Source organism: Hemitrygon akajei, chromosome 5 (genome assembly GCF_048418815.1).
Source record: "Hemitrygon akajei chromosome 5, sHemAka1.3, whole genome shotgun sequence".
Classification (NCBI taxonomy): domain Eukaryota; kingdom Metazoa; phylum Chordata; class Chondrichthyes; order Myliobatiformes; family Dasyatidae; genus Hemitrygon; species Hemitrygon akajei.
The window spans coordinates 143,213,125-143,238,790 of NC_133128.1; the positions used below are offsets into that span (position 1 = coordinate 143,213,125).

Genomic DNA, 25,666 nt, shown 5'->3' on the forward strand with positions numbered 1-25,666 from the left:
TGCTGCCCAGAAACCAATATTCCCCAGGTCCACCACATCAAAATTTCCAATGATATTGGAGAAGAGGGCATAGTTCTAAGCCAATAGGTTGAAGAATTAAAGAAGAGCCAAGAAGGAACAATCATCATTCAAGCAGTAGGGGATCAGAACACCCTGATGGAGGTGGGTTTCTTGTTATGTATACTCAAAATCTGCAGACCAAGAATTACAGTGAACAGTGGAGTTTACTAATATTCCTCTGACTTAGGACTCATATTTGTTTGACTCATGTTCCAAGCACACATACTGACTGCTTCCATTCCTAACTTGGCTCACCAGCTCATTTATATATAATTACAATTAAACTTGATTGTTCCAACATCCATGAGGTCGGCTTTCTCCATTTGACCCCTTGGAATCCAAAACTCCACATTTCCAAATCACTACAAGTCCTCTCACCGAAACACTTAAATCTCATCCAGCCCCATATCACAGTGAGATATTGTTCTCCTCCATCTCTGTCATCTTGTTCACTCTCAAATATAATTGCTCCAACACTGAAGAGCATGCTGTCAATTGCCAATGCCCTAAGCTCTGGAAATACCTACATTAACCTCTACATTACTGCTATGTTTAACTCCTTTCAGGTTCCTTAAAAAAATGTGTTGACCAATTTTTCAGTCATGTGCCCTTATATCTCTTTATGTAGCTAAGCATCAAATTTCAGTCTAAAATTTGTGGGTATGTTTGCTATAGAAGGTGCTATCTGAAAACAAGCGGTTGAGTTCAAGGGAATGTTTTTTAAATGAAAATCAAATAGAGTTGTATAGCATTGTAACTGCCCTTTCAGCCCAACATATCTAAGCAAACTATCATGCCTACCTACATAAATCCCATCTGCCAGCATTAATTCCATATCCTCCATGCCCAGTTCATTCTAATTCCTATCCAAAGTCCTCTTAAATATTGTTACTCTTCCTGCCTTGATTACCTCCAAGGTAGCTCATTTTAGATAGTAACTACTTGTGTGAAAAATAAGATTCTCCGATCTCCTTTCTCTCACAGGAACTTATTTCCTCTTGTTTTAGACACCCCAACCATGGAAAACAGACACTGGGTACCTCAGACTGCATTAATGAAGGGTTATTTGGTACAGGTGCCCATTGTGTTCTTTGTTCAGGTAAAGGAAATTTCCCCTTACAGAATCCCCACAAACCACTATTCAAAATTTTGAGATATGTAAGTAATAAAATTTATTCTCATGAAATTTATGTGAAAGTAAACAAATAAAAACATAAAACACTAGACATAGAGCAGTAGATGTAGTGTATATGGATTTCAGCAAGGCATTTGATAAGGTACCCCATGCAAGGCTTATTGAGAAAGTAAGGAGGCATGGGATCCAAGGAGACATTGCTTTGTGGATCCAGAACTGGCTTGCCCACAGAAGGCAAAGAGTGGCTGTAGATGGGTCATATTCTGCATGGAGTTTGGTTACCAGTGGTGTGCCTCAGGGATCTGTTCTGAGACCCCTACTCTTTGTGATTTTTATAAATGATCTGGATGAAGAAGTGGAGGGATGGGTTACACAAAGGTTGGGGGTGTTGTGGATAGTGTGGAGGGCTGTTAGAGGTTACAGCAGGACATTGATAGGATGCAAAACTGGGCAGAGAAGTGGCAGATGGAGTTCAACCCAGATAAATGTGAGGTGATTCATTTTGGTAGGTCAAATATGATGGCAGAATATAGTATTAATGGTAAAACTCTTGGCAGTGTGGAGGATCAGAGGGATCTTGGGGTCCGAGTCCATAGGACACTCAAAGCTGCTGCTCAGGTTGACTCTGTGGTTAAGAAACCATGCTGCCTGGATTGGGGAGCATGCCTTATGAGAATAGGTTGAGTGAACTTGGCCTTTTCTCCTCGGAGTGACGGAGGATGAGAGGTGACCTGATAGGGTGTACAAGATGATAAGAGGCACTGATCGTGTGGATAGTCAGAGATCTTTCCCAGGGCTGAAATGGCTAGCACAAGAGGGCACAGTTTTAATGTGCTTGGAAGTAGGTACAGAGGAGATGTCAGGGGTAAGTCTTTTTACGCAGAGTGGTGAGTGCGCGGACTGGGCTGCCGGCGACAGTGGTGGAGGTGGATACTATAGGGTCTTTTAAGAGACTCCTGGATAGGTACATGGAGTTTAGAAAAATAGAGGGCTATGGGTAACCATAGGTAATTTCTAAGGTAAGGGCATGTTTGGCACAGCTTTGTGGGCCGAAGGGCCTGTATTGTGCTGTAGGTTTTCTACGTTTCTATGTTTTCTACTATTTTCATCTCTCTCTTCCTGACACATGCATAAATGACGCCACTTCATTTAAAAGAAGGTTAAGATATGGACCATTTTCTAGGAACATAACATATACACCCTGCTACTTCCCATAATACAGTGGTTGCCTGTATTTCTGGGGAAACTCACACAACATCCCTTCACCACTAAGCCAGATCAAAAGAAATATTTAAGGAGATAGATAAATACTTGAAACAGTTGAATTAAATAAGTTAGGAAGTGGCACAGAAGAAGAGTTGAATTCATCATATCACACGGAATGCCATCGTCACATTGGTGGGGGAGGTTTCAGGACCTGGTGGCCTACTCCTGCTTGTATTTCCTTCTGTTAAAAGCACCTCTAAGTTTCTGTACCGTTATACAGAAGTTTCATTTGCACAGAAGTGCATCCTTCAGTCAATAACTCCAGCATTATATGAAAAAACAGGTTTGTTTATCCAATTACAATATACCTAACTAAGCTGGTAAAAATAGAAGGTCACTAAAGTCCTCTCAGTGGTCACTGAGTGCACGTTCATGGTCTTCTGCTGCTGTAGCCCATCCACTACAAGCTTTGGCATGTTGTACATTGAGAGATATTCTCCTAACACCAATGCTGTAGCACGTGGTTATTTGAGTTGCTGCTGCCTTCCTGTCAATTGAACCAGTCTGGCCAGATTCCTCTGTCCTCTCTTACTAAAAAGGCAATTTCGTCCACAGAATTGCCGCTCACTGGATTTTTTTTGTTCTTCGCAACATTGTCTGTTAACTCTAGAGACTGTGTGCATGAAAATCCCAGGAGATCAGCAGTTTCTGAGATATTCAAACCACCCAGTCTGGCACCAACAATCATTCCACAGTCAGTCACTTAGATCACATTTCTTCACCATTCTGATGTTTGGTCTGACCAACAAATGAAACTCTTGACCACACCTGCATGTTTTTATGCATTGAGTTACTGCCATGTGATTGGCTGATTAGAAATCTGCATTAATGAGGTGTACAGGTGTATCTAATAAAGTGGCCTCTGCGTGTATATCTGCATTATGTATATGTGGAATTGTTGTGTGTTAATAAAATAAATGTAAAGTGTAAAAATCTTACCTTTCCATGCTGTTTCAATCGCTTCTTTACTTCCTCAACAGGTACATCCAGGTAGACAACTAGGTGAGGAGGCAGGAACTCAGAAATGCTATTCTCTTTTATTTCGTTATAATGATTGACACCTAAAAGAAAACAAACACTGCATGAGCATAGTAATCTGCAGGCGAGGGATACAAAAATTGTTAGACAATACAAATGAAGGAAAGCAGTGGCTAGTGAACAGCAAAGTTCAACTTTAAACCTTGTAAAATGTTGTACCAATTATGATGGCCAATGTTTGTAAAACAGGAATCTACAAATATACATCAAAACATTGATAAAAATTGTCCTGATTTATCTGCTTTCAAAATACAAATGACTGACATTTTAAAAATTAAAGTTAAAATTTAGTCACATATATGGTTAAGAATTTTTAAATTACCTTTGTAGATTTCATATTTGTAGGCATGCACGGCATGTCAAAATCAGCATGAAGAGGGAGGCAACTACAGAAGATAACTGACCTAAAGTCACCTGCATTTAGCTTGGCCTTGACAAACATTAAAGGACTGGCAAAGGAGATGATCTACCACATAGGAAACAAAGACTACCAGCTCAGGTTGATCAGTCCTGTTGTAATGTGAAATGCAAGGTTTCTACAAATCCACTAGCAAAAAGTATTAAAAGCCACAAGATCTTTAATGATTTTATCCATTAATTTCCACACAGTTAGAGGGTGGAGGAAACCCCAGTATCAAATTTCTGCAATTTATCTTTGCCATTAGCTTCCTGTGTCAAAGAATGTGTTTTCCCCCAGGGCTGCAGTAGTGTTAGGTGAAGTGAAAGTGATAGAAAAGGCAGGTGCATGGCACTATACTCTTCATCCTCCAGATCATGGCTATAGTTCCCTCACATAATTAGGCAAAAGATCAAGTCTGCCTCTTGCAGGAAAATGAAGTGATAGACTGACCATTCAGCTGGTCACCACTGTCCCAGGGTTAGCAAACAGATTGACACTCTAAAGATTTGCTTCAGGCTTAAGACAATAAATGTTGGCAACTTGCCACTTAACTGAGAAGTAGAATACAAGGTTCTTAACATTAAAAAAAACATTCAATTCAATGGCAAATTCATTAGATTATGCAGTAATTTTTTTGGAAACAATCCAGTGCTTCTATCTTAAAGAGACTAGAGCTGTTTACAAAATTATAAGCAAGGCTCTATGCAGTTTGGGGGTCACTCATACTGGTAAATTGTGAGAAGTGGAATTCCAAGAGGAACAGCTGTTACATACCCGTGACACGTGACAGTGGTGTACATGTCACGTGACTGGTGTTGAAGCTATACTGGACTTGAGGTAATGGTCTTGTAATGGTGGAGTGACGTCATTTTCCCGCCAGTAGAGGTCATGTGACAGGTTTTTTTTTCCAGGGTATAAAAGGAGGACCCCTCCCTGTGAGGAGGGGCAGTTCGTGACTGGATTTGCCATGTTGACTTCATGCCACTGCGTGATTTAATGTTATGATGCAGTTTAATTGAAAGATGAAGTTTTATTTAATGCCTAAAGTTTAAAAGGTCATTGCCAGCAGTTCCTTTATAATACTGCTAGTTGAGAATCAGTGGAGAGTGAAGATCGGAGTTCAGGAGTTAAAAGATCGAAGGAAACAGGTTTGACCTTGTTTGATCCTCATTCGGAAGGAATTCGTTGACTGTGCCCATGTTAATCCCTGTGAATAGCAGAAAGGATTGGGAACAGTTTTGTAAAGGAAAGGTCAGTGCCTTTAAGCCGTTACATTTCACCTTCGTAAAATTCTTCATGGGAAAAGTAGTTCGACTGGGAACTGCAACGACACGACGTGAAAGAGAATTTAAATCGTCTTAAAAAGTCTCTCCTTAAATGGACTGTAAGAATTTTGAAGAACTGCTTTTGCAACATCACTTTAAGAACCGTTTAAGCTTCATTGCTTTAAGAACTGTTTAAGCTGCCGCACAGCAGCTGATTTCCGGTTACGTTAGTGATTTGTTTACTTTTGAGGGGTTTGTTTTCAGTGTTTAATAAACGTTTTGTTTGTTATCAAAACCCTGCCTCACTCATATATTTATTGTTGCTTGAATCCGTAACACAGCATTGGAAGTATACAGTATATCTGAGCAGCTTTTACATGGACTGAGAATCAAAAGGTTCAATTTCAGATCTGTGATGCTTTCAAACTGAGATGAGGTTAATACAGAAGACTATAACAAAATATAGACATATTAATACATGTGTAGAATAAACGGGTCCGATCAACATTATGGCATGGTAAGGTATCTCCTGTGTCCTTTCTCACACTAAGCAATGTTACATGCTCTTCCAGACTTAGACCTGCAATAATAAATAACTTCAAGAAAACAAGACAACAAAAACAATTCTCAGTAATAATTGAAGTAAAAAGACTTTCTTGCAGAAGGTGCTACTTACATTCTTTCCGGATATAGCCTTGCTTGTACATTGCCATGAGAAAAACATAATCACTATACAGCGATCGCTCCAAAACTACACCTTGCCCTGTTGGCATAAAAAGGCAATTGGATCAAACTGTGTGTATCCTGTTGACTATACCAAGATATAGCTGACAGAACCTTTAGCTACTGTCAACCCTTCATTTCACTTAACTCCCATACTTACATCTAAGGCTGGAATATCATGCAACCTTCACATATTGTTTTACCACATTTGTGAATCACTTTGGCAGTTGGAAGCTTAACTTAAATTCTCTCAAACAGGGAGCCAATGGGTGCACAAGTAATTAGGTCACATCTGACCAGCTGATGCTATGTTTGCTAATCTGTCCTCAACTGTTATTTTAAAAAAGAATTACCGCTCTGGGATAAGTACAAAGAACATGAACAGATAACCAAGCAAAATGAGAGAAAATTCTGATTTGCAGATGCCAGCGGATGGGAGGTGTGCTTTCTAACCTAGTGTTGTGTTGGACAGCTAGCCACCAGGACTGTACATGAGAAGGATTGCTGAACTTCAGCAAACTAATTGAAAGTGAACAGACACAATGGAATCAAAATTCAACCAGATTTGTGCCAAAAGTAAAGATTGCCAATTTTCAGAATATGTCACACCCCAAAATTATGCCAAGTCCAACTGCAATTTTATAGTGTTATTTCCTTTATCATATATATTTCAAGAAAATTAAGCACATGAAAGCACGGGCAATCTTGGGTCGTGTGAAGAGCAATTGTTTTTCTGATTAACAGATTAGCAATAGTAAGCAACACGAGTAAATCAGTCAGATCTCAAAATGTTATTTCTCACCTGATGAGATTATAGGTGGTTGTACCTCAACTCTCATTAAACTGCAATGTCTCGATATACACTGAGACCAAGAGAAATTCTATGATGTGATATTTATCTGAAGTAGCATGAACTGGTTATTTAGTGAGTGAATTCCACACTTCTATCTTTCCCTGGAAACATTCCCTACCTTAAATCTCAGGCTCTGATGTTATTAAGTATATATTATCCTAAACTCCACCAGCAGAAAAGGATTCCCTCCATCCGTACAAAGCCCAAAAAACTTCAAGCAAATAAAAGCTCGATATTCCGTATTCCAAGTACTTCCCTTGAATGTATTCTGCATAGCAGTAATAATTATTTTGGCAAATCAGCAGCAACTTCTTTCTTGACCCAATATATTCCAATGTGAAGCCTACAATTGTACATCATCCTGTGCACAAATTCAGTGATTTGTGCTGGCAAGAAGCATTTAGACCACTGGTTTATCTGCCTCCTGGGGCAGTGGGAGTTTCTACGGGGGGGGGCAAAAAGATAAATGGGGTGGCAGGAGGGAGCTGCTAAGTAGCTGGAGGAATGTGTTAAAACAATGAAGAAGTGAATAGTTGAACTGTCAATGTACACTCTCAAAATTGTTGATGAAATTTGTTTTCACTGTAATTAAAGGAAAATTTTACTTGTTGGTAGCATTAAATAGATTTGAATAATTTTTGTGATTATGTTAGCACCTTGAATTTGTACTTCCTATTTTCTTTCACTATGCATCATAAATCAAAACTCTTTATAGTTTTTACGTAACGGCTGAAAAGGGAGAGGAGCATTCTGGGGATATGATCTGGGAGCCAAGGGAGCAGTAACCCAAAAAAGTTTGAGAACCACTAAATTTTTGACCATACAAGACAGCTTCCCTTGCTTACTGTAACACCCCTTCATTCATTCTTTCCACACACAGTCTATCCAACCATTGGAACTTATCTATGAATAGCCATCATCCTTTCCTTGGCCAACGTCATGGGAACAGTAGAGCACAGGAACAGATCTTTCAGCCCATGATGTTGTACTGAATTAGTTAGATTCATAATCAAATGTGCAACTAAATTAATCCCTTCTGTCCGCCACCCAATTTATCTTTTTGCATCCCCCCCCCCCAGAAACTCCCACTGCTCCAGGAGGCAGATAAACCACTGGCCTAAATGCTTCCTGCCAGCACGAATCACTGAATTTGTGCACAGGATGATGTACAATTGTCCATATGATGTCAAATGTCCATATCCTCCCATTCCTACACATCTATCTTATTTGCTTCCACTATCAGCACTGGCAGAGGATTCCAGGCAGCCACCACTGTCTGTGCACTGCACTGTCTCTGCAACACTTTATTCTGCACTGTTATTCCTTTGATTTTGTACTTAAGAACACAAGGATTCAAGACTACAAGATTCACATCTGTGTATTTGGTAACTTTGGTATTACTATCAGAAGTACCATAGTATTCTACAAACCAGTGTAGAGAATGGTTTGACAGCTAAATTAAACCTTCCACAAGCAGTGTACTAAAGCAAAATATAAAAATGAGATTGAGTGAAATTCATTACTTTCAAATTCTGTGCCTATGTGATCAGATTTTGAATGAAGAACACCTTCATAAGATTTTAATGAAAATTACATGAATAGTGAACAAACATGAGGCAAATCCAGATAGATAAAAGAAACAAAATAGCATGGGGCCAGTAAAGCAATCTCGTCAACACAGATTAATCTAATTTGTCCCACTCTCCTGCTATCTCTAAGCTGTGCAAATTGTTTCCCTCGCAATATTTATCCAGTTCCTCTTGAAAAGCTCAAATATATGTGCATCCTCCACATTTTTAAGGTAGAAAGTGATCTAAAATATATATACCTGAAGAAGTCTTTTATTTTGCTTAATTCTTCATCTGAAGTATTTAAAGCATTTTACATACAAAATTAGATTTAATGGAACATAATCTCTATTCAAGTTTACTCTGCACAAAATTAGTACCTGTCTCGAGCAGATGCTCCAGTGCATCTGAGTATTGCAGCGTGCGAAGATGGTACATCCAAGCTTGTAGCCGGTAGGAATTGCCATCCGGAGATTTGGGATCAGTGTAGAATTTTTCCACGCTGCAGTTACCATTAAATTTGGTACTTAATGGCTTGCCATCACCCGTCTTCCAATCCCAGTAATGGACATCAACCTCTGGGATGTACAGCATGCCTAGAAAAATGCAAATCAGTGATAACTTGCAGGATAACAAACAATAAAGTGTTAGGTTATGCCTTTTCCAATGATTACATATATGGGATTTAAAAATAGAGATGTTTACTGGTTCACATCTACACGTCAGCTGCCATAAGTATCAGAATGCAGTTATATGAAGTAAATATATAATACAAGGAATGACGTGGCTAACAGGTGGCAGAGTCTCAGCAGCCATTCACATGAGTGAGTCAAGGTATTAAAAAAGATGAAGGAAAAAGGGTAGTCTCTCCGAGAGCGTGTTATCTGCTTTTGCGATTAACTTTAGGGATGCCAGAACAATTCCTGGGTTCCTATTCAGCCCTAAATTCACCCATTCAATTGCAAGAGAGTATGCAGCACAATGGATTTATTTAAATACCCGGCCAAGTTCTGAAAAACAGGCAGAAGATACTCTTAAATACTCTTAAGCAAAAGAATTAAGAGCATCAGTCCTAACACTTGAAAAATCAAATTAACTACATTTTTTCTTTTCCAGTTCTGATGAAACATACAACATAAAACAGCATAGTACATTACAGGCCTTTCAGCCCACAATGCTGTGCTGACCCCTTAAACTACTCCAAGATCAAGCTAACCCTTTCCACACACATAACCCTCTATTTGCATAGAAATGTTAACTCTTTCTATACAAATGCTGTATGATAAGCTGAATGCTTTGGGCATTTTGTGTTTATAACACCAGTAGTAGTAGAAGTGTGATCATTTTGGTTGAGTATGATGTTTGCCTAAGGGATTCTCTATTGGTGGGTCCTCAAGGGGCTGTAGAAGCCGATCTGGGATCCACATATTCTGATGCAGTATGAACAAGAGTAAGTGGTGGCTGTGGTTAGTGGCTGGCTGCTTTGGTTGTTCACTCTTTCCTTTCACAGCTGTCACTTGGTCACAGCAGATGTCGTTCTTGAACAGATTTCCTCCAGGTCTTTGAAGAATTCCCTTTGCCAACCAGGGGCTCACTGACCTTCCTTCAACTGGGAGTAAAGGATCTGTTTGGAGAGACGTGAGCTGCACATGAGGATGACATGACCTATCCAGCAAAGGTAGTATTGTTTCTATCATAGTGGAGATGCTGGTCATGTTGGCCTCCTCTATTACGCTTTCCAGCTGATCCTTAAAACCTTTCTTAAGAATCTTCAGGGGTATTGTTCCGCAGCTTACAGGTGTCTACAGTACATGGTCCATGATTCAGCTCCATACAGTAATACAGGAAGGACAACTGCTCTGTGAACCAAAAGTTTTGTTTGGACCTGTAGGTTATGGTCTTCAAAAACTCCTCCTCGATCTTGCAAAGGCTTCACTAGCACTACTCAGGCGGTGGTTGATCTCTGAGTCAATGTCTGCTTTTGAGGTGAAAATGCTGTTAAGGTAGGGAAAGTGGACTATATTTTCAGGGGTGATATCATCAACTTTTATGAAGGGTTGGGGAGTGGCTGATATAGGACCAGTAACTTTTTTTTTATATTCAAGACAAGACCAGGGCCCTATATGCCTTGGCAAAGATGCTCAGGATACATTGGTGGTCTTCTTTAGAGTGTGCTGCGATGAGGTTGTCACCTGCATTATAAAGCTCCATGTTAGTAGTCGCGCTGACTTTGGTTTTGGCCTTGAACCAGTTGAGGCTGAAAAGCTCATTATCCATTCTATACACAATTGGTTTTCCTTGTGGCAGGTCTTGACCGATGAAATGGAGGATGGCAGCAATAAAGATGGCATATAGGGTGGATACAATGATGCAGCCCTGTTTTAACAGTGAAGGGTTCTGATTCAGCACCACTGTTGCTGACTGCTGTAGTTGACATGCCATCATGCAGTTGCCCCAGTATTCGGTTACTTGGCAGAGCAGCCATTTCTTAACCCCATTATGCTGTATCAAAGCCTGCTCTATCTCCAGCTTCCACTAATAATTCCTTTAAAGAATTGACACCATACCTTCAAAAACTATACCAACAGCATGTAGAAATGTGTCAAAGGAAACCAACTCCTGCAAAACCACAAATTCATTGTCATACCTTTGCAAGTGTGAACTACATTTATAAACATAGAAAATGCATGACATAAACATCATTTCCAATAACTCAAAGCAGTGAATCCAGATAAAGTGCCAGCTTCTTGGTAGAGAAGATTGGCACATACCAGGAAAACCCTGACTCTAATCTCTGGTTTATAGATGATGATCTGGTCAGGGCCCATTAGGATATGCTTGATATCTATGAATTGCAGAGTTAGGTAGGAAACAAGCAGTACTTCAATCAGAACTAAGATAATTTGTCAATTAATGGAAGAAAGGTGGTCATGGAAGGACAGGATTAGTATTTCTTAAACCCAATGGCCCAAAATTAACTTGGAAGTAAGAATGACAATTTAAGCGAATCACAAAAGGGATGCCAGGATTCTTCAGAGCTGCCTTTTACACCAGAGTCTCAAAGTGGAAGAGGAAAAATAATCAGACTACAAACAGCATAGAAAGTGTTTCTGAATGTCACCTTTAGCATTCTGACCACTCTCCACCTTTAGCTTTCTGACCACTCTCCAAGTTAGGTTCAGTGAGTTACCCAAAATTCAGATTCATACAGCCTTGAAAAAGTATTCTCCTCCCCACTGACTCTTTGTTCTCATAAATGAGTATTACAACCAGGGATTTTGATCAATTTAACTGAGAATTTTTATTTGTGAATCATATGCTCCTTCGTTCAATGTAGAGTATGCAAATTTCTAAATGACATGAAAACTGGGGGATAGCAGGAAGGCTTTCCAAAGCAACAGTAGGATAAAGGTTGGATGGAAAGTTGGGTGAACTACTGGCAAATAGAATTTAATTCCATAAAGTGCAGGGTGAAGTATTTCGGAAAGTCAAATAAGACTTGGATCATACACAATAAATAGTAGAGCAGCAAGGAATGCTGATAAATAGACGCTCAAGTCCACACCTCCCTGAAAGTGGCAACAGGAGTAGATCGGGTGGGGAAAAGGCATATGGCAAGCTTGCCTTCATGGGTTGCAGCACAGAATTTAAGATTTGGGATGTTATATTGCAACTTAACTAAACACTGTTCAGAATACACTGGAATACCAAGTACAGGTTATTTTATTCTATTTTATTTAGAGACAAGTGCAGAATAGGCTCTCCTGGCCTTTGGGCCACACTGCTCAGTAACCTCCAATTTAACCCAAGGACAATTTACAACCACCAATTAACCTACTAACCATATGCCTTTGGAGGAAATCGAAGCACCTGGAGAAAACTTACATTCCATGAGGACTCCGTACAGATGATGTTGGAATTGAGCTCCACGCTTCTGAAGCCCTGAGCAGCAATAACACTATGCTAACCACCATGCTACTGTGCTGCCACACCACCACCACAGTATAGGAAAAACTTATTTCTGTACCATACAGCTCTATGAACATATCTTACCATTCAACCATGTCATCTTTTCACAGCTACCATCTGTACAGAAGCCTGAAGTCCCACACCACCAGGTTCAAGAACAGCTATTTACCTTCAAGAACTCAGTCCTTGAGCCAAGGCAAAACTCAAATCACTGCAGCTTAACAACCCTATGACCACTTTGCATTAAAAATGACATTCTTTTATTCATCAAAGTTCAAAGTAAAATTTATTATCAGAGTACAGGTTCCCCCCCCCCCCCCCTTTACAAAGGTAGAGCATTCCTATGAAACCTTTCTTAAGCTGAAACAGTGTAAAGTGAAGAACCATTAACTTATATGGGAAAAATTTACATAAAAGCAAAAATCCTCTTTGCAATGCGAAAACAGGTTAGTAACGTAGGTCTTTTGTAAAAGCGAAGTGGCGTAAAGCGAACATTTGTAAAGTGGGGGGACACCTGTACCTACATGTCAGCACATACAACCCTGAGATTCTTTTTCTAAGGGCATACTTAGCAAATCTATAGAAAAACGACTGTAAACAGGATCAGTGAAAGAGCAGGAGCATAGAAGACAACAAACTGTGCAAATACAAATACAACTAAATAGCAATAAATAGTGACAGCATGAGATCATCGGCTATGGGAACATCTCAATAGATGAGTGGAGCTGTCCTCTTTTGTTCAAGAGTCTGATGGTTGAGGGATAGTAACTGTTCCTGAACATGATGGTGCGGGTCCTGAGGCTCCTGTACCTTCTACCTGATGGCAGCAGCAAGAAAGGAGCATGGCCTGGATGGTGAGGATCTTTGATGATGGATGCTGCTTTCCTACGATCTTACAGATGCTGCTTATATGAAGCTATGTGCCTGTGGCGCTGTTGCAAATAAGTTTTTTATTGTACATGTGCACATGTGTACTTGGGCAAATGACAATAACCTTGACTTTGACTTTGAACTATCGCATAGTAGTAGCTACAATCTATAACGACATCAGTAACTTAACCTGCCAAAGGGTTTCAGCCTGAAATGTCGACTGTACTTTTTCCCATAGATGCTGCCTGGCCTGCTGAGCTCCTCCAGCATTTTGTGTGCGTTGCAACAGGGACAAAAGATGAAGTGTAACCATACATTAAGGAGGAATATTTAATATTAACTGCACAATGGAATATAAAGCAAAAGCAACACTTTACCTAGTTTGTCAGCTAGTCTTTTGGCGAAGTCACCTTTCCCAGAAGCTAAGTTCCCTTCTATAGTGATGATTTTACTGTTCTCTTTGAATTTGCTCAATGTTCTTTCTCCCAGGGTGTAGGCCCACCACCCATAGATGATCTTTCTGTGGGAACTTGTATGGATCTGAGCCTGGAGCAAGCAAGAAATGGGAACAAGTTGTTAGACGTGCTGGGGAGAATCTACTCTTTTAACACAATTTCAATGATCAACTATGGAAAAAGTGCCAGTAGTGCTCAGTAAATGCTCCTGACTTCTCCACTACAATTAGACATGTTTGCCAAGGATGTACAAGCAATGCAGCACCTTTCCAAGCCAATCCTGACCAAAAGGACAGGTAGCTCTGTACCCATCCAGTCACCAGCTGTACAGAAACAATGAAGGGCTTGTGTTAAAGTACCACCCAGTGATATCTTGGCTTTCCTATTAACTTTGACAATGCCATTCATGTCAGGAATCAGAAAGCTTAAAGAAAGATTAGCTTTACTTGTCCCACCTACATTGAAACATTCAGAGAAATGTGCACTTACATCAAATCTAACCAACAAATCAATGGGCTGCTCCAAGTGTCACCACGCTTCTGACGCCAACACAGCATGTTCACGACATTCTAACCCTAACCAGTTTGTCTTTGGAACGTGGAAGAAAACTGAAGCAGCTGGAGGTAACCAATGTGCTCATAGCAAGAACATAAAAACTTTCCTTTTTGATACATGCAGACGGCAGCAGGAATCAAACTCTGATTGGTGATTGCCGGTGCTGTAAAGTGATTGTGCTAACCACTGCGCTACCTTGCCACCCTCACACCAGACTCAAATACCTTATTTACCCTGGAAACCTACAGCAAGAGCTGAAGGTGTTTTGTAATATTTTTGGAATGAGCCTTTCAACTGAGACTCAGTTCGTAACAAAATTGTTTCTGTTGGGGCAAGCTTGAAAGGCTGACGAGACTATCCTGGCTCTTACTTTCATGGTGGGGGCTTGCTGAGTGTTAATATCTACTTTGTTTCCAAGACACAATGACTACACTTAACAAGTACAGAAAAGATCTCCTCAAGAAAGATACCAAAAAAATCAATGTCTTTCTTTCACAGTGGTTGAGCAATTCCAATATCATCTCATCAGAATGGATGAAAACAACTGCAGTTACAAGCCTGCAACTTTACGCTGTAGGGCAGTTGTTCTTCGCACAGGGAGCAACAGATCGCCATGTTACTAGTTTAAAAACATTGACTACCAAACACATAAAACTAAATGTTCACTCAAATGACTTAAGAACAACAATTAAAAATATAGAACAATTCTCTTTAGACTAGGGGTTCCCAACCTGGGGTCCACAGACCCCTTGCTTAATGGTATTGGTCCATGGCATAAAAGTGCTCTAGACACTGATGGGCCTCCAGTCCATTTTCACTTTAGATCATGTTCATATGTAAATTTTAAGAGTGGCAACTATTTCTTTCTTACTTTTCATCATTGAGAAAGTTTGACTGGGTAGTCTTGGTTTAAGCCAAGCTTGCAAGCCTGAAATTGTCTTGCTTTCAAGCAGTGCAGAGAAACTTCCTTGGGCATTCAAAGTCCTCTGCTGGTATTACTCCCGCAGCAGTAAACCTGAAGGTCTACAAGGTTGCAAAGTTATTCCCTTATTCATCCTGGGTCCTACACCAAAACAAACTCCAACATCTTCAGCCACATGAATCCTCACTCAAGGGGATCCATATCCCCTGATGATCTTTTCTACCTCAAACTTCAATCCCTCCATCTCTACTCCCACATTCTAGTGGCTGTTGCCAATCCCTCCAGTCAACTGCTACACACGCTTCCCTGCTCCCATACATTCAGCATCCATATCATCTTAATACATCCCACTGGGTGGTTTTTAGATAATAAGATACAGTAGGCAGGGTTTAGGAAGATAACAGGATCAAATCTGCTCAAGATGACAGCCAGCACAAGTGCACAGGTTTCTTGCAACGAAGTAATTATTCCAATTGGTGTCAAAGTCAAAGATAGTGTTTAACATTTTCAAAAGAAAATCCTCTTGTCTTCCCTGTAATTATGTCTCACCTTTCCTATGTCTCTATTGCACCTCATAACCCAGTGACCACTCATTCAGTCCCATCTCCATTACTTAGATTTCCCCACTATTACTGTACTCATTTCTCTCATCGAGGCAGAGTCGCACAGAAACAGGCCCTTTGGCCTGCTATGTCCATAATGATCAGTAAGATCCCATCAACACGATTATCATTTCCAGCACCTAAACAATTGCCTTTGACAATTCACATACTCCTAATTGTGTGAGAATTTCTGCCTCCACACCTCTTCAGTCAGTGACCACCCTTGCAGTGACCTTCAACGCCACCTCCCCTCCTTGCAGTAACCTTCCAGCCCCTTGCCATAACCCCCACCCTCTCAAGTTCAAATTCAAGTTTATTGTCATCTGACTATAAAATCAAACGAAACACCGTTCTTCCAGACCATGGGGCACCCACAAAACATATATCACAGACTGCACACAAACCTAAATATTACCACAAATAAAATATAATTATACATTAATATATCAAAAAATAACTAAAATATCACGTGTGACCTCCACCCTCCCCGTATCCATCACCCTTGCGATGGCATCTAACCTCTCTCCCTAAGATCTCTAAACCCATCCCGTGACCGTCATCCTTCCCATGTCCTCCATCCCCCCTCGTCACCGCCAACTCCTTTCACCATGATCTCCATCCATTTTGCCATAATCAATATCTCTGTGACCTCCATACCCTCGAACCCTCCTGCCATGACCGCCAGTCTGCCAGCGTCCTATAACCATCTTCTCCCATGACCTTCAAGCCCCTTCCCACCCCCCATTCCGACCGTCCCCGGATCTCGGTTTCCTTTCTCCTCACCACCTGCGGCCGCAGATCCCCCAAACTCCGACGTCCCCGAAAGGCAGCCGCTAGCAGCCATCGCGACGCCATCTTGCCTCCGCCGGCCACCCTTAACCCCAGGCGGGTCCTCACTTAGCACCGGCGCGTCGCTAAGGCGACCGTCCAATTGCCTGATCGCGAAAGGGGTGCCCGGGTGGCGACAGCAGCTCTTAACCATCCTCCGCTAACCTTACCCCTCTCCCTCTCTTCTTCCTCCCCCTTCCAGTGTGAGCACTGTACATGTCATGGAAAACAATAGATTTCATGCCTTTGATTTTAAATGACTGTGGTGAGGACACATCTGAAACAGCTTTGGTGGGGGTGGGGGGAAGTGATGGAAGTGAGGTGTTACAGGGCCGGTTCTAGGAGTGGTGGTGGGGACTGTTCCCGCTAAGCTGCGCAGCCACACAGCAACTGAAATGTTCCCATACACATAGTCTTTGTTACCACAGCTGGAATTTTGTTTTACATAATTCTGTTGATATAATTTTGAAATCTATGTTAAAATAATTGTGAAATACTCTAAATAATTAATTACATCATAATGAATATAATCCATAAATTTTCTAATTAGTAAACATGCCACAACCTTTGCTTTGAGCCCTCTGGACTTCGCTGACGACCGCAGGACTTGCTGATGGTGGGTTTGACTTTCAGGTCTTTCAAACTTGCACAGACCTCTTACTTTGGTGACCTGAGAGGTTTACTGGCCCTTGTGACTCCTTCATGCCTCTACTTCACAGCTCACTGACTTAAAACTTTAACCATGCTTCTACCTCCAGACTCGGGGAGCTCTGGACCATCTTGATCTTTTGCTCTGGCGTCTGGACTTCGCTGCAGTCCGGGTATCTGCCCTCGAACACACCGATCAAGGGTTTGACCTTTGGGCTTCAACCCGAGGACTTGCAGATCATGGGTTTGACATCCAGACCCCAACTTCTAGACTTGTACGGAGCTCCAAACCCAGTGACCTGGAGGGTCTCTGGCTCTTCTGACTCTTGTCTGTCTGGACCGCCGACCTGGGTCTCCTCAGTGCTTGCCGATATGACCTCTGGACTGCTGACCTTTGACTTCAGAGCACTCCTAACAGTGGTTCCTGCCCAGAATATTCATTTACTGCCCCTGGCCTCAAACTCACCCATCTCTGCCCTTAAGCCCTAATGTGACCCCTAACTCCCCACGTTGTCCCCAAAACCCTCCCAAGAAAACAAAAAAGAAAGTAAGTTGACGGACATTGAAGCTTGGTACCATCTTGACTGAAAAGAAATTGCTTTATTATTGTCACATGTACTGAGATACAGTGAAGAATATGTCTTGCAAAGTGCCCGCGCAGATTATTACCATAGTGGATTGAGGTAGTACATTATTTGGATTGAGGTAAAACATTAATAGAATGCAGAATAAAGTGTTACAGAGAGAGTGCTGTGCAGGTAGACAATTAGATTCAATGTTATAATGAGGTAGTTTGTGAGGTCATGATTCCATCTTATCATAGTAGGGGGTAGGAGAGGCTGTCCTTGATCTGGTGGTACATGCTTTCAGGCGTTTTTAACTTCCGCTCTTTTGGACGGGAAGAAGTGAGAATGTACAGGGTAGGTGGTGTTTGGGATGTGATTATGCTGGCTACTTTGCTGTGGCAGAGGAAAGTGTAGATAGAGTATACATGGAGGGGAGGCTGGTTTCCGTGATGTATTGAGATGTGTCCATAACCCTCTGCAGTTTCTTGCAGCCACATGCAGAACAGTTACTATACCAAGCCATTATGCATCTGGATGTGATACTTGATGTATTGATAAAAATCAGTGAGGGTCAAAGGGAGCACGCCAAATTTCTTTAGCTTCTTGAGGAAGTAGAGGCAGTAGTGAGCTTTTTTGGCCATGGTGTTGACGTGGTTGGATCATGAAAGGCTTTTAGTGATGTTCACTCCTGGGAACTTGAAGCACTTGTCCCTCTCAACTTCAGAACAATTAATGTAAACAGAAGTGTGTGAATCAATGACCAGCTCTTTCTTTTTGCTGACATCGATGGAAAGGTGGTTATCATGACACTATGTTTCTTTTTGAAGAAGACATCTCACAATGCTTTGAACACATCATCAATGATATAACCTGAGTTTATCAGGAATTTTGGGTCTTGCAACATTAGACACCCTCACCCAGGTGACCCAGCCATGGTTGATCAAGTCACAACTTCTGTTCAGGTAGCATGTGCTGCTGATCCCCATGGACTTGCTCTCTTCATCCAGAGCCATCTTGAAGCTTTCTCTGCTGCCTCGGTGAAGCAGCCAATGGCTCCCTGCCTCCTTGTGTCAGTGATATCCAATGCACTGAGGGCTCTGTGAAGAGACGGTCCAGCAAACTCTGGCAGCCCTCTTCAATGGGAATGCACGTTGCATTCCAGCCCTACCTCTGACAGTTCCTCATATCTGGCAAGCTTCCTCTTATGGACCTCCTCCAGACTCCCACGTCACGTCAGCTCCATCAGGATGATGTAGTTTACTGCCTGTGAGACCAGGAGAATGTCTGGTCTCAAGATGGTCTTGACGATGTACTGTGAGAACTTTAGGTATTACTCCAGGTCAGTCATAACCTGCTGGAATCCCTGTTGGTGGATTTACTCTTGCTTCTAGTTGCTAAGTTCCATTTCATCTTCCTTTACCCTGACTCTGAGATACTGCCCACAATGGTTTGGTTTAGCAACAATATCTCCAAAATCACCTTCAGCACAGGTGCACCACAAGGCTGTGTGGTTAGCCCCCACTCTACTCACTTTATACTTATGACTGTGAGGCTAAGTACAGCTCAAAAGTCACAATTAAGTTTGTTGATAACACTACTGCTGTGGGCTGAATCAAAGGTGATGACAAATTAGCATGTAGGAGGGAGACAGAAAATCTGGCTGAGTGGTGCCACAACACAATCTCCCGTTCAATGTCAGCAAGACCAATGAACTGATTGTTGATGACAGGAGGAGGAAACCGGAGGTCCATGAGCCAGTCCTCACTGGGGGATTAGAGATGGAGAGGGTCAGCAACTTTGAGTTCCTCTGTGAAATTGTTTCAGTGGATCTGTCCTGGGTCTAGCATGCAAGTGCCATTACAAAGAAAGTACAGTAGTGCCTCTACTTTCTTTGAAGTTTGTGAAGATTCGGCATGTCATCCAAAAACTTTGACAAACTTCCATAGATATGCAGTGGAAAATATATTGACTGGCTGCATCATGCTGTGGTATGGAAACACCAATGCCCTTGAATGAAAAAACTTACAAAAAGTGGTGGATACAGCCCAGTCCGTCAGGAGTAAAACTTTCCCCACCTTTGAGCATATCCACAAGGAGCAGTGTTGTAAGAATGCGAAATCCATCGTCAAGGACCCTCACCATCTAGGCCATGCTCTCTTCTCACTACTGCTGTCAGTAAGAAGGTACAGGAGCCTCAGTATCCACACCAAAAGGTTCAGGAACAGTTGTTAGCTCTCAACCTTTTGTTCAGGATTAGTTATCAGCCTCTTGAACCACAGGTGATGATTTCGCTCAATTTCACTTGCCCCAACACTGAACTGTTGCCACAATCTATAGACTTACTTATAATTACTCTTCATGGTATAATCTCAATATTTATTGCTTACTTATTTTTATTATTATTTGTGTTTATTTTTATTTTTGTATTTGTACAGTTTCCTGTCTTTCGTACATGTTCTTCCATCTTGTGTGTTTTTCATTGACCCTTTTGTGTTTCTTTGTTTTTATTGTGAATGCCTGCAAGAAAATGAATCTTTGATTTGTATATGGTGACATACAGTATATGTTCTTTGACAATAAATTTACTTTGAACTTGAAACTTTGGACAGTGGAATGATCTGAAATCTTGTAGATGAGGTTAGAGCACAACCTGACCATGCAGTCACGTTGACCCAAAATTCTGGGTGCCAGTGTTGTTAATAATCATGGCAGAGGTGTGGCTGCCTATTGTGACTGACCAGAGTCTGTTGGTCAGGCAGTGAAGATTCCAATTGCAAAGGAAATTATTAAATCCCAGGTAAGGTGGAACTGTAGTCAATAAACAATAGCCAGGTTGTCATTATTTACATATGGTCTTGAGATGAGCGTACGTCCAAGAAGACGGTCTCTGTCGTTGACCTGTTTCAGTGGTCAGTGAACTGCAGTGGCTCAAGTTTGTCTAGGAGGCTGGAGTTAAGATGTTCCATGACCAACCTCTGGAAGCACTTTATGACGAATAATGTTGGAGCCACCTTCATTTGTTACATCTGAGGAACTTACTTGGGTTACTCTTCATATTTGCTACTTATGTGCTAGTTAGAATGGAACACGTTGAGATATGCACCTACATACCCACAAAATTGTAAATCTCTTCTGATTTATAAGTGATAGGAGAGCATTTAATTAAGCAAGTATAATCATGGTTTCATAACTGGGCACGTGGATTATGAAAGCATGGATCTTATATTGAACTAAACCAGAAAATGTTGGAACCACACACAATTCAATTAGCATTAAAGATAGTGGGAACGAGTTGTAAAAGTGAGGAATAATGCCTGGGCGAACTAAGCACTTACCTCATTCTCTAGATTGTTTTGGATTTGCGACATCTGTCGTATTTTGATCCAATCACAATAAACAGGTGCATTTCTCATTATGCTCCCCCTCTAAGCAAGTTTATGTCATGCTCAATAGCGCAGAACAAGAAGAATGTAATACAGTCCTTGAGTAAATATTAAAGATCACATAGCAATGCTTGAAGACTTCTGTGTCAAATATTACATCAAAAAAAATTAAAACTTATCAATCATTTGTCTGATCACCATTAGTAGACTACAAATCCTCTGTTGTTTCCCCACTATAACCTTGATTAAAGTTCAATGGCTGTCAAAATTTTGAGGCCATGAAAGGAGCTGAATAAATATAAGTGAATTCCAAGTTTTCTATGGGAACAATCAACAGTTATTGCCTGTTTCAGAAGAACCAGTTCACCCATCTGCTTTCATGTACACTTGCATATTCCCAACACAATGGAGTGAATAACTTTCATGTTAAATAAATACCAGCAGTGAAAATATAGATGTGAGTACCTTTAAGATTTTCCTCCAAAAGCCCAAAGACTAACAGGGGCTGTTAAAAGGACTGTAGTGTATCATACACCAGTGATTAGTCCTCATCATTCATAATAAAATTTAGAATAATTTCATCTTCAAGTATCATTAGCACCAAGGGCAGACCTTTATATCCTCTTGCCCCATCTAAACAGTAATTTTGTTTTAAGGGCAGCAAATGTCAAACTCCTCACTCTCTCCTGCATCAATTGTTCCTCCCAACACAATTGCCAGAAGCTTCCCCTCTGCCCCATTCCCAGGTTTATATGCATTGAGCACTCATAAATGTTGAATACTACTTTCGACACAAGAAGAGTGAGAGATGTCAAGTCATATTTTGATTGCAGTTACTTTCAAACAAGTTCTAATGCTGCACTTTAATGTCAGGGGGAGTCCAGAGGCCCTTTGCAGAAAAGTCAAGCAGTGCTCTACCAAAGCTTTATTTTTAGAATTTGGTGGAAGAGGGGTGGGCATGGTTAGAGATGGAGCTCCAGTGAGAGGAGCGGAGGGAGAGCCGAGATATGGCGAGACCAGTAATGGATGGGTCTATAAATAATGACAAAGGTTTTAAATTCAGTCCATGTCTAAGGGGCAATGAGAGCAAATTTATTTGTAACTTTCAAGAATGCCACCAAACCTGAAGCTCCTTATTCCTTTTGTAATGCTACACAAAATATTAGCTGTTGCCATATGGAGTCAATTACTTAGGCACCACTTATAATGAACATTTTGGACAGTTAACTTTGCCTTGCAACTACAATTCAAATTACAGCTGATTTTAGTCAAGATCATGGTTTCCAGAAGTTATAATCGGGTTGTGGAGGGGGGGTTGTCCTTGCCTTACTAAAGGGCAATTACCACAGTGATCACAGTGATGAGATTCTAAATATATATAATTGGGTTACCCTGCATCTGGGTACAATTACCAGGCGGCGGGGTGGGGGTGGGGGAATGAATGACTAGCACTGAAGGACATTTAGAACCTTAGGACATCTTGAAGTGCTTCTCAGCCAATGCAATACTGTATGTTTGGACTGAAGTCACTGATCCAATGTAGGAAGCATGACAGCTACTATGCTCAAATCAGGCTCTCACAAATTACAACATAATTATGGCCAAGCCTCCATCACCATTGCCTCAAGGTTAAAAGCAGTTTCTTCCCCCAGGCTGAGACTTCTAAACTCCCTGTTAACCACCAGCTCTCATCACTTATGAAGGACATACAAATGCACTTTATACTAAATGTCAACATTCAGGAATATGTTTTATTATTTGTTAATTTATTTATGGTAATATTGTTTTATGCATTGCGTATTGTGCACCCTGATCCAGAGGAATGTTGTTTCATTTGGCAGTATACGTGTATATGGTTAAATGACAATAAACTTGAACTTGAGGCATGACCATAGGGATAATTCCTTTGGTCCTAGTACCATGAACATTTTGCCCTTATTTAGGCAACAGCTCATCAAAGCTTAGCTCCTCTGACAACACTGTTTTCTTGCATTACAGGAGTGGAATGAAAGCCGAGACATCCATGCTCATCTCTGAAGTGGGGTTTGAGCCTACAATCTACTGACTCAGAGATACGAATGCTCCTCACTGAGCCATGAGTAATATTTATGAACTCTGAATTTCCAGAATCCATCATCTGTAATCTGCAAAACTTTTCTACTGACATCACATCCCTTAACAAGCCCAAGATGTCAATCATCCCCCTTCTGTACTGACATAAATTGGTTTATCTCAGAACCATAGAACAGAGAAGGAAGCCATCCAGTTCATTGTATCTGTGCTGGCTCTTTGAAAGAACTATTCAATGAGTTTCATTTTCCTTTCTCTTCCCTGTAAAACTGTCTTTTGTAATTAGTTACGTCCTACTGATTATTGCTCAGTCAATGCTGACTTTATTGTCAAATGCACGGGTACACAGTTGCATCACAGGCACAAAGCATCAGACACACAACACTCACAAGAATGAAAAACATAAACTTAAATCATGCAATCATATGGAATTAAGATAACACCCACTCAAAAGATTAGTCACTGAATAGCTAAACATACTGACATTTGATTCAAACTAAAAAGGAAATACCCACCTCAAATATCTGAAGCAAAATTATTGCAAGTGCAGTCGGTGTTGCTGAGTTATCAAGATTTTAAAAATTAGCTCTATTTTTCACATGTACAGTACATCAAAACATCCAGTGAAATGTGTTGGACCAGGGTGCACGGCCTCAGAATAAAATGGTGTCCTTTTACAACAGGGATGAGGACGAATTTCTTTAGTCAAAGGGTTGTGAATCTGAGGAATTCACTGCCACAGGTGGCTGTGGAGGCCTAGTCATTGGGTTTATTTAAAATGGAGGCTGATCGGTTCTTGATTTGTAAAGGTGTCAAAGGTTACGTGAAGAAGGCAAGAGAATGGGGTTGAGAGGGATAATAAATCAGCCAACATTGAATGACAGAGTATGTGCCTACATCTTATGGTTAATTACCAACAGAATCTGAGACGTGCTGGGAGCAGTCCACATGTGTCGCTTCCGGTGACACATAGCATGCCCCCAACTTACAAACTCTAACCCCTACATCTTTGGAATATGGGAGGAAACCAGAGCACTTGAAGGAAACACATGGGACATTGGGGAGAACATACAAACTCCTTGGAGACAGCGATTAAAATTGAACCCCAATCTCCCAGCTGGTGCTGCATAGCATTACAATAACAATGCGTCCATTAAACTAAAGTACTTCTAAGAACCACCACAGAAGGAAGAGTGACACGGAATGGGACTAGATGAATATTGTAATTATTTGATCTTACTTAATGCACCTGTAGATATGTTGATGGCTCAGTACAAAGTTCTTTCTGTAGATTCAAATATATGAAATTTGTCTCAGACCTATTGTAGACAACCCTATGTTATAAGAACTGTAAGTAAACTTAATGGAGGATAGGACAAGGGGTTTTGGATATAAATTGGACTGTGCACTTTGACATTGTTCAGAAGTAAATTAACATCCTTAACACTTATATAGCATTCAGACAGACCTGCCTTACATGAGAAACTTAGACTGAGGTGATGTATATACAGTGCAAAATTCTGCAAAGGAAAGTTGATAGATTATGAATGGTGAGAACTGTAGCAAACTGCATCAGATTAAAACCACAAGGAAGCTGGCCTTGATGACCAGACTGTGAAGGATGTTCATCACAATGTCTTGGTCTTTACAAGTATGCAGTTGTATGGATTTGCACTTCATAATATAGCTCTTTGTAGCCAATGAGGTGCCTTTTGAAGTGCAGTCACTCAGTAGGAATCTCGATGGCTAGCTTGCACACTCTGATCTTCCATAAACAGTAAAACTCTAATAATCCAACACCCTAGGGACTTTGTTGCTGCTCAACTAGCAGATTGCCTGGACTGTTCGATGTTAATCATATTAATATCCCAACACAATTTTAGTTTGCTTATTTTAACATGTCACACTGTAGTATAATAAATTCTCCTGTGAACTCAGTTTAAAGAGAATGGGAAATATACAAGAAATCCAAACTCTGGCTCTGGCTGAAAACCTCCCAACATTCTTGACCTCTGATGTTACAGACTGCAATCCTGGCTAATGAGTGAGTCAGATCTCAGCAGAATATGCTAGCACGTGAACCGATGAGAAAAATAAGGCTGCGCTGATTTCGTATGCAATCATCTCCTCTTTCAAGTGGTGTTTCCAACAAAAAGCAACAAAGGAGATAGGTTAGAGGCTTAGGACAAAGCAATGTTTGAATGGGATGATGATACAACGGTATTGAGAACCATTGTGCTAAACAGGCCATAGTTCATTTGACACTATGGGAATTGAGGAAAGTTTTAGTCTTCCTCTGGATTGCTCCCTTTAAAAACAAAATACGTAATCTGCAAGATCGGCATTCAAAGGGAGGAGTTAAATACAGACAAGTCTGTTCTGAAGTTCCCAATAAAAGTTCACAGAATTCTTCTGATAAAGAAGGGTTACAACCAGATCAGATTTACAATGCATATGAAACAGGTCTTCATTCCCAATGGTTATCAACAA

At 40.9% G+C, this 25,666-nt stretch overlaps 1 protein-coding gene across 3 annotated transcripts in view; it reads right to left on the reverse strand.

Annotated features, from left to right (window-relative positions):
- ndufa10 (NADH:ubiquinone oxidoreductase subunit A10) overlaps positions 1-16,610 on the reverse strand; it is an 86,044-nt gene extending 69,434 nt beyond the window's left edge. Inside the window, exons 1-5 of one of the 3 annotated variants that reach the window (XM_073046739.1) lie at positions 16,465-16,610; positions 13,525-13,693; positions 8,689-8,904; positions 5,841-5,927; positions 3,401-3,522 (exon numbers count right to left, since the gene is read on the reverse strand). In XM_073046739.1, coding sequence (XP_072902840.1) covers positions 3,401-3,522; positions 5,841-5,927; positions 8,689-8,904; positions 13,525-13,693; positions 16,465-16,536 — 666 coding nt within the window. In that variant the 5' untranslated portion in view covers positions 16,537-16,610. The remainder of the gene's footprint in view (positions 1-3,400; positions 3,523-5,840; positions 5,928-8,688; positions 8,905-13,524; positions 13,694-16,464) is intronic. The other 2 variants (XM_073046740.1, XM_073046741.1) reach the window with 2 other exon arrangements.
- Between the last annotated feature and the right edge of the window lie 9,056 nt (positions 16,611-25,666).